The 19,307-nt window shown below is 44.4% G+C and overlaps 2 protein-coding genes across 3 annotated transcripts in view; one reads left to right on the top strand and one right to left on the bottom strand.

Moving 5' to 3' along the window:
* LOC141088808 (netrin-4-like) overlaps positions 1-1,541 on the bottom strand; it is a 32,601-nt gene extending 31,060 nt beyond the window's left edge. Inside the window, exon 1 of one of the 2 annotated variants that reach the window (XM_073575002.1) lies at positions 1,126-1,541. In XM_073575002.1, the coding sequence (XP_073431103.1) occupies positions 1,126-1,174 (49 nt within the window). In that variant the 5' untranslated portion in view covers positions 1,175-1,541. The remainder of the gene's footprint in view (positions 1-1,125) is intronic. The other variant, XM_073575001.1, reaches the window with a different exon arrangement.
* A 1,530-nt stretch (positions 1,542-3,071) lies between these two features.
* UROC1 (urocanate hydratase 1) lies at positions 3,072-17,870 on the top strand. The gene is made up of 20 exons (XM_073575009.1): positions 3,072-3,273; positions 4,742-4,872; positions 8,213-8,306; positions 8,726-8,785; positions 9,245-9,373; positions 9,473-9,534; positions 10,002-10,068; positions 10,589-10,732; positions 10,865-10,953; positions 11,100-11,166; positions 12,388-12,563; positions 12,938-13,035; positions 13,441-13,513; positions 13,695-13,816; positions 14,894-14,964; positions 15,045-15,143; positions 15,219-15,318; positions 15,951-16,032; positions 17,006-17,105; positions 17,521-17,870. The coding sequence occupies exons 1-20, from the start codon at positions 3,148-3,150 to the stop codon at positions 17,662-17,664; spliced, it is 2,034 nt and encodes a 677-aa protein (XP_073431110.1). The 5' UTR covers positions 3,072-3,147; the 3' UTR covers positions 17,665-17,870.
* The last annotated feature ends 1,437 nt before the right edge of the window (positions 17,871-19,307 follow it).

The following is a 19,307-nucleotide window of genomic DNA, read 5'->3' on the forward strand; positions in this document are numbered from 1 at the left end:
TGGTCGCAGTTATTTTGGCTAAAGGTTGTGCAACAAAGTATTAGGCTGAGGGTGCCAATACTTTTGTCTGGCCCATTTTTGGAGTTTTGTGTGAAATGATCAATGTTTTGCTTCATTCCCTTTTGTGTTTTTTCATTTAAGACAAATTAAATGAAGATAATAATACCAAAGAATTTGTGTTTGCAATAATTTTCAGGAAGAAACTGAGTATTATCTGACAGAATTGCAGGGGTGTCAATACTTTTGGCCACAACTGTACATTACTGATCCTGAGTTACATCCTGCATTATACTCCAGAGCTGCACTCACTATTCTGTTCTTGCAGTCACTGTGTACATACATTACATTACTGATCCTGAGTTACCTCCTGTATTATACTCCAGAGCTGCACTCACTATTCTGCTGGTGCAGTCACTGTGTACATACATTACATTACTGATCCAGAGTTACATCCTGTATTATACTCCAGAGCTGCACTCACTATTCTGCGTTCACAGATTTCTGAATGATAAATTTACTTGGCAATGAGGAAGGAGTGGGGCGTGTGACAACCCTTTATTCTTGGGGGGTGTCCGAGGTATTTTTGGGCTGATAACTTTTCACCCTCATCCTTATTCAGGGGGATACAGCTGATCTGACCTCACAGCCCCCATCTGATCCATCTTGGATGCGCTGTGAGATCTGAGCTGTGGAAAGTTCTATATGATTCCGCTGTATGGATTATGTGTCACTGACATCAGAGAGTAAAAGACAATCCTGAGCTAGAGGAAGCTGCAGAGGAGCTGGAATCTGACAGCCTCCACCCTGTCATTCACAGCTCCCAAAAGCAGTCAGTGAGCAGAAACACACACATTACTCTTTCTTTGCCCAAGAGGTTCTGCAGCAGCTGGGTCATTTTTAATTAATACTTTAGGCAGCAGATCTGTCTAGGAATGGACCCATCCCCCTAACTACATGCAACATCCGAGGACACTGCAAGAAGGTCCAAGAAATAAAGTGACCTCTATCCTGACAGATTCTCTGCTGACTCTCCCTGCTGCACTACATCTCCCAGCTGGACCCTCAGTGTATGGGGAGAGTTGGACCCCCAGCAGCCCCCCACCCCGCCTGTGCCACCATCCTTACCTGTGTGCACAATCCACTGCAGGAACACAATGAGAGTGATCGCCTGCATGATGGGAGTGGGGATCTGAGGAGAGGGCTGCTCTGCCTGCCCAGTGCCCTCAGTCTCTGGCTGTCAGTCACACATGGTCAGCAGGGGGCAGGCAGTCTCGGGGTCACCTCCCTGCCCCAGTGGCTCTGGGGCTCTGATCTCAGCTTCTACTCCACCCCCTGACATCAGACTCCTCTTTCAGATGTTTAGTCCCAGCAGCCATATAATCCATAGACTGTGAGCGGAGGTGACTGCGGTCCTGGTCCTCTCCTGATCTTGACCTCTGGTCCTCGGCTCCTTCCTCCTTGAGATGCTGACTCCGTCTCTCCCTTGGAGGCTGCCGGGCTGTCAGTTGCATGACTCTCTCAGAGGCTGCTGTCACTTTAAATTAAATGCCCAACACGTGGGCAGTGACTCCGCCCACTCACTTCATGGATTGCAACTGTGCAGTGCCCTCTGCTGGACATACACGTGTACTGCAGGCACCTGCCATTCACCTTCATGTCAGCATCTTGACTTGCTGTCAGTGAACGGAAACAAAAAAAAATTAACAACATATATTAACCCCTTAACGACCATGGATATTTATGGTTTTGCATTATCAGTTTTTCGCTCCCTTTCTTCCCAGAGCCATAGCTTTTTTTTTTTTTTGGTCAAAATGGCTCTGTGAGGGCTTGGTTTCTTTGCGGGACGAGTTGTACTTTTGAACGACACCATTGGCTTTACCATGTAGCAGAAAACGGGGAAAAAAATTCCAATTGCGGTGAAATTGCAAAAAAATAATACAGTAATGTTGGGGCCCAGATCTGCACAGGGGCCCACCGGGGGATTCCCCTGTTCCCCTCTGGGCCAGTCCGAGCCTGGTTACAGGCCTTCCATACTAGCAGAAATATGACGAAAATAACTCTCTTGGGGTCCGCGCACGACTGACTGAAGGTTAAGGCAGGTGATGGGTCACGTGACGGAATGCGACTGCGACAAGCAAAAAGTCAGAACTCCTTGGATTTTCTTTGTCGCAGTACCTCGTTGGTTACAATGTGAACCAATACCCTCGTACTGTGCGGTGATGAGGCATAAAGTGCAGTTGCCAGGTAGTCCAGGCCTACAAAATTGCAGAACTTTCCAAAAAGTTACACTCTGGGACAGGTTTTCCCCAATCAAACCATGGGGGATTTTATAGAAACAGCATCACTTTTATTATAGGCTGCAAAAACTAAGCTACAATACCAGACACAGCCTATAGTCAAAGATGGCGCTGTTCCAGGAATAAAAAGCATTTTGGATTTAGTTTGTATTCTTGACTGCAATCTATTTGTGGTTGCCAAAGCCGGACCACATTGACAATCAATAGATGCAGTGCTGCAATGCCAAATAATGACAACCATGCAACATTTAAAGGGGTCGTCCACCTTTGGGAGCAATTTTTTTTTTACTTATATATAGTTGGGGTTGAAAATTTTAGCAATTGGGTTTCTTTTAAAATCGTGCACAGTTTGCTTGCTATAACCTCTGTGCTGCACTGTATTGCTGGCTGCAGAAAGAGGTAACAGTGGATCTCTCAGTGAGCTCTTTCTTTTTTTTTTCAGCTCCTCTCAGCTGATATATGATCACAAACCACATTATCAGGGAGACAAGAAGCCTGTAAAAGCCAAATGGTGCAAAATATTTTCATGAAACCAAATTGTAAAAATTATTTTTGAAGTAAGAAAAAAAAGTTCCCAAATGTGGACAATGTGGTTGAGGTTGTAATCACAGGTGCGGGCGTTAATGATTTTTGTTTGTGAAATTTGATAGAAAGTAATGAATTTAGAAGGTGGCGCTGTGTCCGCAGAGCCTGGGGTATGTGCTGTGCCTGGAGGAGGGGCTCAGGTAACACATTAATTTGGGGAAAGGTACTGACCAGTGAGGCCGCAGCACAGTTGTGGGTGGGGCAGTTTACCTGATTTTTTCCCTCAGGGTCTCCTGGGTCAGTCCATTTTCCCCGGTGGCTCAGGATGATCAGTCTGCAGGAGCTGTGTGCTGGTATTCCCCTCCACCCCCTGCCTGAAAACAGAGGCAAGGATGATGGGGTCCCTCATGCTCCTATCCGGACCCCCCAGCTCTCTGCACAGGATGAGAAGGTGAGTGTGGCATCAACTGCCCATTCCTCGGTTCCTCCTATATGGAGGCTTGTGGAATGCTGGGACTTGTAGTTCCACACTATGCTGAATGTTGGGATTGAAGATTCTGCTCTCTGTGGGAGATCTGCAGAGTTGTCTGGTGTGCGGTGGGCAGCTAAGTGCCCCTCAGTGACAGAACATGATGTTTCTGGGCCCTAAGAGAAAGTCTGCACCATGGGCCCCTAACTGCTCTGGTTATGTTGGCTCTAATGGCCACAGCGGAAAACAGCTGGCCCCCACTTATCCCTGAGGGCACAGGGTTTCAGCACTTTTTTGGGGGGGTCCCTTCAGGCTCCATAATGGCAGTGTTGGCTTAGAGCTCTGGTCAGGATGAGCTGACGCATTGTAACAAAATGGCTCATGGTGTGGCTTCAGCCACATAAAGGTTTCTATTCACTGACAGCCAGAAAAAGAAAAGTGAAGGATTGTAACTTACTAAGGAGGCAGGGGACTATCCAGACAAAATGGAGCGAAAGGAATGGAGTCAGTCTTCTGCACAACTTTCTCTTGAGTTTTACTCTTTTGTGTTGTAAGAGTTGGGATCGGGCCACGAGAGCCATCTTGGTAAGTTTGGCCCAGTACGTGACGGTATTTCAGCCATTTGGCACATAAACACGCAGAGGCCAGCGGAGCAGTGTCCCACTGCACACCAGCTTATGGGGGATCTAGGAAACTGCCTGTTTCCCAGAGCAACCAATCAGAGCACGGCTTTCATCTTCAATGCTGCTTTTAGACAATGACAACTGTGCAATGATTGGTTACTATGGGCAACAGGACCATCTGTTCTGGACAACTAAAGAAGCCCCTTTAAGGAACAGTAATGCCCTGCTGTCCTGATTGGCCTAGTGGTCAGAAGGGAACATGAGTCCAGAAAGTTATAGCCAGTCACAACACAGCTTTCAATTTACCAGAACAACCAATCAAAGCTTGGCTTTCTTCTTACAGGAGCAGGCTTAGAACTGTAAGCCGTTTTCTGGTTGGTGCCTACGGGCAGCGGGTGTTTCTTCAGGACAGCTTTGATTGGAGGCCTTCTGCCATTTGTGTTTTGTGGGGGCGGACGGTTATTGGTTAACTATTCCCTTGCATTGTGTAACAGTAGCTGTCAACAAGTCACCACCGATGGGCACAGATGGCCGCCTCCCCAGGATGTGGTGTTTGCTATCGTCCTGTTTTTTTGTCACTTTCTCCTTGATCCTAGACTCGGCCTGCATTTGGGCAAAACCTCTTTTTCTCTTCCCGGGCCACTTACACGTCTCTCCTGAATATAAAGTGATGTAGTGGAGCTGGATCTGTCGTGTTAAGCCATTTCTAGGCCCTAAAGCCGTCCTGCAACGCTGCAGTTACTGTCCTAAATGGCTGATAACGGAGAACGTGGCGTGCAGGTTGTGATTCTGGATGAAGTAACCGTCTCTCTGTGCTATTGTTCCAGCTTGCTTTGGAGAACGCCTTGCGCTACTTTCCCCCTGAGCATCATTCCACGCTGGCTCCAGAATTTGCAAAGGAGCTGAGTTGCTATGGACACATCTACATGTATCGCTTCTGTCCAAAGATACTCATGAGGTGAGATCTATGGTGGTAAGTGGCTTCACTGGAGTAGAAGATCTAAAAATGACCGTTTTAAAAAAAAAAAAAAAAAAATCTATTCTATTTCTAAACACTGTTTTTCGGTGATCACTTTCTTCATACTGCACCCACACACACACACAAATGATACACCATTTGAAAGGTAAACTTGCCCCCTTCAGCAAGAAAATAGCCAAACAAACCACACATCCACCATTTGAACACAAAATACAGTTTAAACATTAATTTTCTTAAACCTGCAGTAAGGAAAAACGACCTGCAGGTGGCACCACAGTACTCCAAAGCACACTACCACAAAGCTGCTTACAGACATCACAAACAAATCCAAACATTTGCCTTGGGGGGGTGGTCGTTCCAGCGTGCGGAACTGCTTGCCCAGCCTATTTTAGCCAAACTGTAGGATTGCACACTTCACTGCAGGTGAGGCACATACGCAAACACATTTGTAAACATGCACTGCTTTTTTGCTGATTACTTCGTCCCACACACACAAGTGACACACCATTTGAAATGTAAACTTGCCCCCTTCAGCAAGAAAATAGCCAAACAAACCACACATTCAAGATTTTATCACTAAATACAGTTTAAACATTCATTTTCATAAAGCTGTAGAAAGACACAATGACCTGCAGGTGGCACCTCAACCGGAAGACATTTTTGACCTCTAGTTATCAAACCCAATTTATAGTATTACCAGTCTACATATAAATATCTGTCTGTGTTCATCATCTCCTGAAATACATTTACATTTCGCCAGCTTGCTTTTTCTGAAATTGCCTGCACCCCCGACGTCCAATGTGCGAAAATTTGGCACGGGCCAAGCTAGTATGATGTATTATGCAAGAGTTTAAGGCAGGTGTGGAAGAATGGCTATTAAAATAGAAGTGTTATAAGAGGGAAAACCCGGCACTCAGAGTTCATGCTATGAAGAAATGACCATTTTAATATGGTAATCCAATTATAATGACATTCCGGCCCTTTGTCAGACAGTAACGAATTGTTGTGGGAGCGGAGGTTCCAGGAGACAGAGCGCAGAGGTACAGCGGCCGTAGTCGCTCGTGCAGAAGCGCGGTCATCTCTTCATCGCATAATCTGAGTGCCGAGTTTTCCTCTTACTCGGGCACTATATCTCTCATGGAGTGATGTATAGTGCCATAGACTAAAATAGAAGTGTTCACGGTTTATTTTTATCTGTTAAAGAAAGGGAAAGAAAATCCACAAGATAAATCTAAATCCCATCAAGATTTGGTGACTGCCAGTCTTCATCAATTATCCCAAGCACACTTCATACCAGAGGTGTAGGGGTTTGGTTCAGGGGTAAGTGAATCCTCTGAATGGGTACCTAACCATGTAACCCTGACCGCAAATATTGTAGCGCCCTTAATAGTGGAAGTAGGAGAACCTCAGCAGATAAAAGTTGTTAATAAAAAAAAAAAAAAAAAAACCCTCAATACAGAAATTACCACTCCATGACGGTAACATCACCAGTTACTGTTGGATACCAGTCCTGCAGAACGTATAAGAGGTTACTGTACAGTTATTGTGGGTGACTCACAGCTGATGTTTCTGATGGAATCGTTCACTTTTCAATGTGACCCAGACTAAGGCTACTTTCAGACTTCAGTTTTGAAGCATCAGGCGCGATGCGGCGAAAAATGTAAAAGATCCGGCTCTTCCCCCCCCCCCCCCCCCCCCCCCATAGCATTATCGCCGCATTGCGCCTGATGGCCATGCGGCGCTTCCGGCTTTTGCCGGATATGGCAAAAAGTGCCTGTCCAGCGTCTGCAAAAAAAGTTCCGTGCAACGTGTTTTTTTTTGTTTTTTTTTTTGTTTTCAGCGCCGGACCGCTTTTTTCCACTGCGCATGCCCGAACACTCTCTCGCCCTCTCCTGCACCGTCTCCGGCCTCAACAGATGATCCGGTGGGCTGCGGCTTCTACTGGATCAGGTTTGACAACTGTTTGCCGCAGCCCGCCGGATCTGAAGTCTGAAAGTAGCCTAAGATGGCAACTGCATCCAGCCAGGACTCTGCTGCAGAGATTACAACACACATCAGACTTCTCACCATCCCCATCTATCCCCAACTTGCACAAATGCCTTATCTTGCTGATACCCCAATGCTGAGCCGCTGCTGCCGTATGTGTCCCTATTACTGAACCTACTGTGTGCGCCCTCTAATTTTACTCCTACTAAACCCCTAGATTCCCCTTTCATAGCATTCATAAATTATGATTTCAATAAAAATGCCCCACAAACATGAAGATCTCTTCCCCCCCCCCCCCCACACACACACACACACACACACAGTGAATTCCTTCACATGCACAGTATGACGACCCTACTCTACCCCACCCCTCAACTCCCCTGGAAAAGTGTGGTGACTCAAGGGTGCCCCCCCAGCAGACCTCCATGCAGTATAATTGGTCTACATAGAATATAAGGGCCCTGCATAAACCTTCACACTGTATAATGGCTTGCTTACAGTTTAAAGGCCCCCATGTAGCCCTCCAAATATAATAGCCATGAAATAGACCTCCACACAGTATAATGCACACCATGGTTCTTAATGGTTTTATGGCCAATGCAATATTCTTAAAAAAATTAAATAAATTGCAGTAATTGCTGCTCCAGTCTCCGAACCTTGTCTTCTGAAGTGTCGCACATCTCTGCATAGAAGACGCCATGTAGTGACATTATCACGAGGAGAAGTCAGTCGCCGAGGCAGAATGATTGGGGAGGAAATGTTGGCTGAAACCCTGTCCTCAATCGTTGCATGCATTGGGCTGATGGGGTACAGTAAGCTGTATGGGGGACTATGTGGGGGCTGTTTATATTTGGTGTGTTATGTGGGAACCTTTAAATTGTATGCAATCAATTATACAATGTTTATCAATTGTCCGGTTTTATGGAAGTCCCTTGACGGTGCACAAGGGCCACACAGGCATGGAGGGGGATTTTGGTGGAAGAACATGACCAGCTGCACAAAGCTCGGACCTTAGCCTTATACAACTCCTATAACTGAGTCTGAGCCCGGCCTCTCCCTAACATCAGGGTCTGACCTCACAAATGTTAGTTTTTGGGAACTTTTGCCACTTCACCCAAAATTATCTGCAGAGGGGTGACGCCATATTAATGTCTATGGAGGACATAAGTTCTTAAAGGTGGAAGAGGCCAATTCGTAAATGGTACATACTCCAATATTAAATGCAAAATTTCCCCTTGGAGTTTTCCATGGGTGAAGTGATAAGCTTTTAAAGTTGAATCTGGGCTGCTGTATGTAATGCCGTGTTTTGTTTTTGTTTTTTTTTTTCTTCCAGGGCTTATCCAATCAGTGAGTATCCCTGCAAAACAAAGAAGGCAGCAGCCATAATGCACATGATTATGAATAACCTGGATCCAGCAGTGGCTCAGGTATAGGCTTATAATTCTGAGATGACAGCCTTTAATGTTGGGCGATCATGGAAGATGTAGGGAACTGTATGATGAAGTCTCGTCATGTGGCTTATGCATAGTACAGTGATGGTATGCAATGCCATATCACTACCATAGTGCTTGCATAATACGGTCATACAGCACATGCATAATATGGCCATATAAGGAGACAGTCATGCCATATAGTGCCCAAAAATACCACCACTTTATAATGCCTTTACTGGCATGACAAGGTAGCTTCTCGGCCACAGGAGACGGAGTTGAACCAGGCAGTGGAGGTTACTTGGTGATAAAGGTCTCGGGTCTGTTTACCCCCTTTACCCTGTTAGTCTTGCCATGTATACATAATATGGTGAGAGCGTGTGATAATTGTAGATTGTATAACTTCTGACCCACAGTTTCCCCAGGAGTTGGTAACATATGGTGGCAATGGACAGGTCTTCAATAACTGGGCACAGGTAGGTGCTAAGTGTTGGGTTCTGGATATTTATTGGTAACCTAAAGAGTTGCAGATTCTCAAGACCATTCCTTCTCTCCCTGATGTGGGCCTCAATATGAATTCATTGACTGACAGGGAATAGTAGATTGTACAGAAGTAGAGGTGAGACAGTTTAGTGTACCCTTTAACTATGGTGGGCGCTCTATCTGCTTTCTTTGACTTGCATGCCTTTTGTATTTTGATAAGTAATCTAATGGAAATATATTAAAGGGTTTTGGTTTTTGTCCTGAGATCGTACTTTCTGACCTCTTGTGGATGGGATTTTTCTTTGAACCTCAAGCCGTTCCTTCTTGAGATCATCCATAAAGCCAATTTCAAATCAAAGCAGCTTGAGGCTTGGCCGGCCTCCCAAGTTGGCATCGGCACCAGGGTTTACTATCCCCACTACCATTTCCCTTTTCTTCTCTTGTATCTGCAGTTCTGGTTGGTGATGCATTATCTATCTGAGATGACGGAGGAACAGACTTTGGTGATGTATAGCGGTCATCCTCTTGGTCTCTTTCCTAGTCACCCTGGTGCTCCAAGAGTAGTGATCACCAATGGGATGGTGAGACATCCGCTCATTGCCATTCTCCAGGTGTTCAGATATGGGTATCCATATATAAAAGGTAATCTTAATTTTTTTTTTTTTTTTCTTCTTCTGTAGGTGATTCCCAACTACTCATCCAGGAAAGATTATGAGAAGATGTTTGCTTTAGGAGTCACAATGTAAGTATACAACCTTCATCTATATTCCATGTTATTCTCCCCCAGAAACCTCAGATGTATCCAGCTTTTTGCTGGTTCCCCACTGAGACTTTAACCATCCACAAGTAAATTGAAGCGTTGTGGGGGTGTTAATGTCAGCCGGGCTGGTGGGCTATCTTGTGTATATTGAGCGCTCTCTACTGGGCATGTCAGATTTAAACACTCCATTTAAGAAAGTTTTACCTCCAGAGATTTCTGTCCGCAGCTTACACCCCTTTACCCATTTAGAGCAATGTACACTCGGCAAAACTGACTGTGCACGTGTATGGGAGTGTTGGGAGGAGGAGCGTTCGGCCCACAGCTATTGAAGCTTTATGGGCACCATTTGTGTAATGCATTTGGAGACTATACTATATCGATCTCTGCTTCCATAAGGTGAATTTTTGCATCCGGTAATTTAAGTCCATCTTTAATTTTTATTTTGGAAGGTATGGACAGATGACGGCAGGAAGCTACTGCTACATTGGCCCGCAAGGAATTGTGCATGGTACAGTGGTGAGTTGGAACAGTGTGAACTCTACTTAAAGTATATTGCGGGGTTTTAATTTTACAGAATCAATTTGTGCAAAACTGTAATGCTGCCTCCCTCCTACAGCACATCCTGATGTTGGAGCATGACTCCAAGGAGGAGCAGTGTCATGGTCCGTCCACCTCCCGATACGCCTAGTTTAGTAAGGCTACGTGCACACGCTGTGGATTGGGGTGCAGATTTGGCCGCGTGGATTTTGTAAAATCCGCAGGTCAAAAGACCTGCGGATTGCTCTGCGGTTTTTGCATCTCATCAATGGAGGAGATGGCAAACTGCAGCGGAATCCACAGAATTGACATGTCAATTCTTTCTGCGGTTTCAAAAGCGCAGAAAAATCCGCACCGTCTGCACTGCGGTTTTGTATTCCCATAGGGAATCATGGTACTGTACACCGCAGCCAAATCCGCTGCATTCCTCTAAATATTGCACTTTTCGTGGCTTGCCCACTGGCCATCTGTCTGATCACACATTTCTGATCACACACAGTTAACGGTATTGAACGCTGGAAGAAGATACCTTGGAGTAGATGATCTCAGTGGGAAGGTGTTTGTGACCTCAGGTCTGGGAGGAATGAGCGGCGCACAGGCTAAAGCGGCCACGATTGTGGGCTGTATCGGGGTCATTGCTGAGGTAACTGTTCTTGGCTCTCCATTATGGGACAGAACTTGCTAGATGCCAACTGATAATTGGGGACCTCTGATGAGGACACTGCTCCTGTGAGACTCCATGCACCTCCATCTCACGGCTCCTATGTATTGTCAGGTCGATGAAAGTGCGCTGGTAAAGAGACATAAGCAGGGCTGGCTGATGGAGGTAACAAAGTCTCTGGATGAATGTATCCAAAGGATCAGGTAAGGGCAAACCAGACCTAAGTGTGTACGCTGCACTTCTGCCAAGGCAGCGGGGGTGCCCGTTGGCTCTTCTAGAGAGTGTGTGGTTTTTTTTTTTTATGTTTTTTTTTTTTAATATATTACATTAACCATCTTTGTCTTCACAGAAAAGCAAAGAAAGATAAGGAAACGCTCAGCCTGGGATACCATGGGAATATCGTGGACCTCTGGCAAGTCGTGTTCTTCTGCTGCACATATGGGGCCTGTAACCGTCACATTGTGCCAGGGAGGAATCTGTAACACATTACAGTAATGCTCTTATGATACTCCATCACTGGAGAGGATTGGCGAGGAGGTGATCCTGATCGCTCACAATCCAAGTGTCTGCTCCCAGATCTGAAATATTCAGATTTTGAAGAATTTCCCTATAAGAATAATTCACAGTAAAATAGAAAATTCATCCTCTGCTCTCTATTTGTGGCAGATGTTTCTAATCTTTGTTTCTGGAAACGCTAAATTACTACAAATGGCCATATAAAGGGGTTATCCGACAAATATCTCAACTACAGGATGTATGATTGCTGGGGGGGGGGGGGGGGTCCTTCCACTGATGACCGTTGCTGATCTTGACTACGAGGGTCCAGTGTCCCTCATGTGAGTGGAGTGTGCATGTGTACCCAGCACTTCATGCAGTGTCTAAGGGGGCATTGGTCACGTGCACAATCTTATACCAGTAAATGGAGCATTGATTGAAGAGGTTGTACACTACTGTTACACTGACCTATCCTTAGCATAAGTCATCAATGTCTGATCGGCTGGGGTCCGACTCACGGCAGCACCCCCACTGATCAGCTGTTAACTGCTACTCCTTTCACGTGGGGAACCCTGCACTCCCCACATCCAGCTGTTGGACCATCAGCAATCATGCATCCTGTGGATGGTGATAACCCATTTAAGACTCCCACCTAGGTTGTCACTTGGCACTTAATTTAGGATTGTTTAACTTGAATCCTAGAGTCGAGAGGGGGGAAAACTCAACGGTCTATCTTAGAGGAGACCTGCACGATAGTCTCTAGTTGGGGATTACTAACTTTTGCATTAACGACACGAAGATTCATGCTTTTCCTGACTGCTAAATAATAACTTATAATTTGTAAAAGCTGAATAGTGGTGGTTGTCCTATGTCGGCCGTAATGGATGTCTCCCAGCACTTTTAGAATCTGAGGAATGACATGCAGACACGCTGGTTCTAAGCTTCCACCCAAGATATGTCCACAACTATAGTCCTGGTGTGGGTTGCCTGCTGCCTCTCTTAGGAGGGTATTACAGGGCAGTTTTAGCATGCCAGTTGTGGGGAGCGCTATAGTATTTTCTTCACTGGAAGGTCTGGACTATGTTTGCAGTGTGTGTGACCGGTGAGTCCCTACACCTAACTGAATATTGACTTGCAGGGAGAGGCTGGTAGAAGAATACGAGAAGACCGGTGATCTGCTGGTAGACCTTGGATCGGATCAAACCTCCTGCCATAATCCATTCAGTGGCGGGTATTACCCAGTGCAGCTGTCATTTACTGAAGCCAATAAAATGCTCTGTAGTGACCCCCTGACCTTCCGCCAGCTGGTCCATGAAAGGTAAGTTGTGCAGAGGTGGTCCACCTGTCCAGGGGTTGATGTCTGGATCCTGGCTGTTTGTAACCGTAATGGCAGGTGTAGTGGTGGCTCTAAAGACCAGTAGCTATTTTCAGTGTGTGTTTAGTGACTGAGTCTTCATCAGATAATTCAATACATTAACTTAAATGCTATACATGAAGAGACCACATAATGTCTCAATGCATAGTGTAGACCCTTCCATAATTCATGGTTGGCCCAGGAACTTATCAACTTTCCATAAAAGGTTACCGTATTACATCCAGGATGATCTGACCACATCAAAGTTGTAAAGTCATGCAGATTGTTGTATCCTAGAGTATAATGTGCTGCTCCTGAACGCTTTCTGCTTTTTCCAGCTTATGGCGTCAGGTCTCTGCAATCAATAAGCTATCTGATAAGGGCATGTTTTTCTGGGACTATGGAAATGCTTTCTTGCTAGAAGCGCAAAGAGCTGGTGAGTAAAACGCAAAACAATAAACTTTAATGCAGAAACGAGCCCTTGCAAGGGTTGTCTAAATATAGGGATTAGTGGTGGGGTCTCTCGTACGCCAACCTAGCTAAATTCTGGAGGACCCGACTCGTCCGGACACTGCACAGGCAGCGCTTTGCGTCAGTACACGTTGTGTAATCCTTTAGTTCTGCAGCTCCACACCAGGTAAAATCAGCACCTGCTGCCAGCCAGTATTGTACACAAATCGCAGCTGATTTCTGTGGGTCAAAGCGACGTGACTCTCTGCAATCAGCTTATTTCTGAAGGACTTTAAAATATATATAAAAAAAAATTCCAATATGGAGAACCCATGAAGTCTTATAATTTGTCTCTCTTGTGCATTATGTGAGCCCTCCTATTCTTGAGCAGGTGCTGATGTTGAACAGAAAGGTGGGAGAGGCATGGAGTTCAGATACCCATCATACGTGCAGCATATTATGGGGTGAGCACATTATACAATGTCTAATTGTACTACTTGTCCCCCTCCAAAAAAAATCTAAAGGGCAGTGTGAGGTATGCGTCTCCCCCATATCAGTGGACAGGCGGCTGCTCATCTTGTCTGCTCGCAATAAATAAGGAATCCCAAACATCTACTAATTAAGCTGTCTTGTGTTTATTACCAGAGACATATTCTCTCTGGGTTTCGGGCCGTTCCGTTGGGTGTGCACCTCCGCAGATCCGACTGACCTGGAAGTCACTGACCACATTGCAGCCACTGCCTTGGAGGATATCATTGCCCAAGGAGGTAAACGGATCCATGGTGTGCAAGCATGAGCCATGGTGAAATGGATAAATGCTGTCACTTGTTACTGGAAATGTTCCCTCTTAAAACATGAGCAAGGAATCAATGGGTAAATCGTAATCTCTGGAGAATTATTACTGAAATTGCATCACTGAATGCTGAGTATTATCTTAGGATCTGTACAAGATAAGTAATATGTGCAGTGACTGCACCAGCAGAATAGTGATTGCAGCTCTGGGGTATAATACAGGGTATAACTCAGGATCAGTAATGTATGTGCACAGTGACTGCACCAGCAGAATAGTAAGTGCAGCTCTGGAGTATAATACAGGATGTAACTCAGGATCAGTAATGTATGTGCACAGTGACTGTACCAGCAGAATAGTAAGTGCAGCTCTGGAGTATAATACAGGATGTAACTCAGGATCAGTAATGTATGTGCACAGTGACTGTACCAGCAGAATAGTGAGTGCAGCTCTGGGGTATAATACAGGATGTAACTCAGGATCAGTAATGTATGTGCACAGTGACTGTACCAGCAGAATAGTAAGTGCAGCTCTGGAGTATAATACAGGATCAGTAATGTATGTGCACATGGTGACACCACTACTTATCTGGATGTCTATTTGTTTAATACAACATGCAAGACAACGTGTTGTGCACATGTATCTGACTACACTGTATTTATCCTCTACATTCTAGACTATAAATAGTGGTCATTAAAATAACAGAACATTCTGGGGGGTAATTGCACAATGTTTCCATACAAACTAATGTAGCTAAAAATGGATAGTCTTATATCTGAATACAACTAGGCACACAATTCCAATAATCCAATTGTATAAATTAACAAGAAATAGTGGCATTAAATGGGGAGATTTTTCTTTAATGTATCCTCATTTTGCCACCATCTCTGTATAGTGCCATCATATTCTGCTGTACAGTACACGGGCTGGATTCCTCCCATCAGTCACTTATTAAACTGCTGTAATCTTTGTACTTTGGGAAATCCTAATACCTAATTGCCTGGCCCAGATGGGGTAATTCCTTACTCCATCTTTTTGATCTTTCACTCCTCAGTCGGTGATGCAGTCAGGAAGCAGTACAACGATAACATACGGTGGATCAAAGACGCCAGGAAACACCAGCTGGTAATGTCACCTCCCCTCATCAGTTCAACCATATCTGCTTTAGAAGATTAATATTTTTTGGGGTGGTCTTTCTTCTCAAGGTTGTTGGTTCTCAGGCCAGAATCCTATACTCTGATCAGAAAGGGAGAATCTCCATTGCTGTCTCCATTAATAGAGCGGTGGCCAACGGACAAGTGAAGGTGCGATCATGGTCTGTTTCGCTGACACTAGACATATACTGTATATAATAGTCTAATTTGACACGTGACCTTCAGGCTCCAGTGGTAATCAGCCGAGATCATCATGATGTGAGTGGAACAGATAGTCCTTACAGAGAAACCTCCAACATCTATGACGGCTCTGCCTTCTGCGCAGGTGAGTGGAAATGTCACGGGATGTATAGGGTGAGACCAGACTAACCGGCAGAGGGCTGTTGGTAGGATGAGGGAAACTGCCCAGAGCGCCCGCTTCTTCTGGAAGACTGGTACACAAACTAAAATAAGCTTTATATACAGTAATTAGTATTTTTTAGACTCTTCTTTAAAGTCTTAGTATGTCAGCACTACTGCAAAATCACAGTATTGTAATTTTTCTTGAATATAATACTGACATGCCTCACCTTTGCAAAAAAAAAAATCTCCATTTTACTTGTTGCCCAAGATCTAGTTTCCTTGAAACTGGCCACAAGTCTGTGCTTTAAACTGACCAGCCATTTTGACACTTCAAATACTATTGTTTTTTTTTTTTTTGTTTTGTTTTGTGAAGTGTCTTTTAGACCCTTTTGGGCACAGTCTGGAAGCTACTAAAACTTGTACACATCCTAACAACTGTTGATGGGAGCACTACTGCACAGATTGCACCACTGTTACATCTGATTCTTGACAACACTCCACCCGATACAGGAATCCTTGTGCCCACTTCTGTGACTGAGCCTTTAACTTCTCGGCACCCATTAAGAGGTGACCTGGAATGGGCCCATAATGATCCATGACTGTCTGTATTTGCAGATATGGCTGTACAGAACTTTGTAGGAGATTCTTTTCGAGGGGCCACATGGGTAGCTATTCACAACGGAGGTGGTGTCGGCTGGTGAGTTAATGTTGCAGTAGGTTTGTGATATCTGGCTAACTGTCTATGGATAACTATAACTTTGTAGTTTGCCTTTTTCAGGAGGGGTATTATAATCAGTGCAAAACTGCCATATTCCTCTACATCCTGACTCCCATTAATTTCTGCTGACACTGTATTAGGATGTATCTGGATACTGCTCTGCTAGAGTTGGCATCCACAAAAGCGGCTTGCAGAAAAGAACAATTAAAAAAAAAAAATTAACAGAAAAATGGCATTTACCAACACTAGGTCACAAAACTAAAGCACTACAGGATGCAGAAGCCCCATGACAAAGGTAGAGGCAGCACAAGTGCAAAACACTTGACGCATCCACTAACACCGACTATTCATGGAAGTATTATAAATGCACATGGATAAGGCTTGTATAGGGCGCCAGTCACACAGATGTGCAGTGCACAGTGTCTGGCTTCCAGTCTATTGGTTACATCCATATAATTAAATTCGGAGGCTGCTCAGCACTGTGTGTGCACTCCAAGATCCTCCAGCCAACACTAGAGCGCCAGCTGTACCCTGCAAAAAGAGAAAATCTGCCACAAATATGTAAAACCTGCATGGGGTATTGGACCTTTCTCCATAATTAGATGGTATAGGGTTAGAAAGACATCACTCCCTGCCACTTGTGCCGCTCACGCCCATTCACTTGAGTGGAGCTGAACTGCAGTACCAGAACATTGCCTAGAGGCAGGTGTTGCGGATTCTGGCGGAAGGCCGCCATGTCTTTCTAATCCTGGACAACCCCTTCAATAAGATCACTATTTCCACACGATCTGGACAGGAGGTGCTGTGGGAACGGGCTGAGTTTGGATTCTGACTCTGACCAAGGAATGTTTGCCGTTGCTAAACTGCACATCAGATGGATTATCTGAGACTTAATTCTAATTTTTTAGTTTTTTTTTTTTTTTTTTTTTTTTTTTTTTTGGCTTCCTTGCAGGGGCGAGGTCATCAACGGAGGCTTTGGTCTAGTTCTGGACGGATCTCCTGAGGCTGAGCGAAACGCAAAAACTATGCTGAGCTGGGACGTGTCCAATGGGGTCTGTATGATGCAGAACTTGCGTTTCCATATTTAGGAGAGTGCCATGCCCTGAAATACTTACTGCTATTAATCATTCTTCTTGACTATTCTTGGTTCTTACACAGACGTGGCATTTTAGTAATGAGCATTTTCCACTAAAATGAATCTGTCCCTGGGAAATCGAAGCCCCTGAGTGCTCTTCTATTGCCCGGTTAGAGGCTTCTGGTTGCCAGTCAATATGGCAGACCATGCCTCTTAAGGGTTGTCACACAACTCTCCTGTCTAACAAACTTGCAGACTAACATGTTCCCTGTTATCAGCCATTTTTTTTTTTTTTTTTCTCTGTATTGTTATATGGGATGACTGATGGAATTTTTTTTTTTTTTTTTTTTGTGGGGGTTATGGCTTCTTTAACTTATTTTTGCTTTCTTCAGGTGACACGACGCTGTTGGTCCGGTAACAGAAATGCATATGACACAATAATCCGTGCTATGGAGGAAGATCGGAGCCTAAGAGTGACGCTGCCGTATGAGATAAAGGACAGGAAAGTGCTGGATGTGGCTCCATCTGAGAAGTGAGCAGCCATCAGGGAGAAGTGTAGAAAGTTACAGATTTCCTGACCGCCATCACTGTGACATCAGTGTGCCTCATCCATCCGTACATCTCTTATGTCAAAGAATCCTTTTCCTGTAGACTTAATTTTTTTTTTTTTTTCCATATATTGATGGTAAACTGAAGTCTTCATCAAGCCCTTGACTCATTCAATAAAAACCTGTTACAAGGATTGTGACCTAAGGCTTTCATTAAATGGCAAAGTGGTCTATGGACCCCCACAGCGCCAACTCCCAGGTGCAACTGTTGCCTGTGTACTTCCTATAGTTACTCTGCTGCATAGATTAAGGTCCACAGCAAAACTTATATAAACCTTCATCCACGGGCAGCTGGTGCGGCATTAGTTTACATCACTGTAGTGTGGTCCGGAGTTTATTCTAAGTCTGGCTGTTGCAGTGAGAAGTCCGATCACTGAAGACACTGGCAATATTCTGCGTTCCCAAAGCTCTGGATATACAGAGTCTGTAGCTCTGCCCCTATGTAGGTGCTGCTGTGGTCTTGGGACAGGACAGTTCTGCCCCCTAGTGTATGAAAGTCAAACCTATGTATAGCCAACTTATAAGTTTAAAGAGGCCACATTAACTGTTACAAACCGGCCTTTAGGCGGGACGTGAACCCACAGTGCTGCCATCAGGTTAGGAGAATTTACAGAGCTTCGATCTTTTGCAGTAGAAAATTGACACTTCAATGTAGATGCAATAAAGTGACTTGTCATATTTCACATAGCTTTTCCACTGCATTTAATAGGGTTGATGTTTCAGCCAATCATATGGCCTTCATCAGAACAAAATACATAACAAATTTACAACAAAAATGCACGCAAATGTAATGGATAATAGGTGTGCAACATGTACTAGAAAAACAGCGTTGGTTATATCAAAGGGCACCAGTCTAACTCCGATTCCATTATGTGTATCATGATGATGATCTAATAATTGAATACATATAATATACATCAATTGCTATTTTGTAGTGGAGGTAAAAGGATAGCGGCTGACTTCACATTACAATGCCCAATAGATGGCATATGACCTTGTGAGCAGCAACAAATCCAGATTTACCAAGAAGTTCCTCTCTGCATATTGTCAGAAATCCTAGCAGATGCAAGGGGATAATATGCCGTTGTAGCATATAATATCTGATAGACTATTAGCATAGCATTAACTCACCAGGGATACCTTGGTATTATGTTTGATGGCCCATATCAATGGGAATGGTGCTGGAAGTATGGCGCGGTTAGAATGTCGCTCTCAGCATCTAGTGATCTACCATATAGGTAACTGTGCGGCAATCCTTGTTAGTGACGCGTTTCCAGTTGGATACTTGGCATCAATCTATATCTTATGAATGATACAAAACACTGTTAGGGCTGGCAGATCCGAAAACAAGTCAATAAAATATATAATACAAATATAGGAAAATAAGTTTACACTTGACCAAAACCAAAGACCCTGACTTCTCATCTATTAAGGTGATGGGGCAAAATATATATATATAACTTTTAATCAAGAATTAGGATAAAATTGACAAACATCACCCTTGTGAAAATCGCACCAACAACCACAAAAACGCAAAGACATACAGATAAAAATACTTGCAGGATCTTCCT

Source organism: Dendrobates tinctorius, unplaced genomic scaffold (assembly GCF_039654945.1).
Source record: "Dendrobates tinctorius isolate UK_male_01 unplaced genomic scaffold, ASM3965494v1 ptg000041l, whole genome shotgun sequence".
Lineage (NCBI taxonomy): Eukaryota > Metazoa > Chordata > Amphibia > Anura > Dendrobatidae > Dendrobates > Dendrobates tinctorius.

Excerpts from the sequence above, each read along its gene's own strand:
- UROC1 (XM_073575009.1), top strand. The coding sequence starts at position 3,148 with ATGATCAGTCTGCAGGAGCTGTGTGCTGGTATTCCCCTCCACCCCCTG. Across the intron at positions 10,954-11,099 it reads GAATGTATCCAAAGGATCAG|AAAAGCAAAGAAAGATAAGG; the intron begins GTAAGGGCAAAC and ends TTGTCTTCACAG. Across the intron at positions 15,319-15,950 it reads CGGCTCTGCCTTCTGCGCAG|ATATGGCTGTACAGAACTTT; the intron begins GTGAGTGGAAAT and ends CTGTATTTGCAG.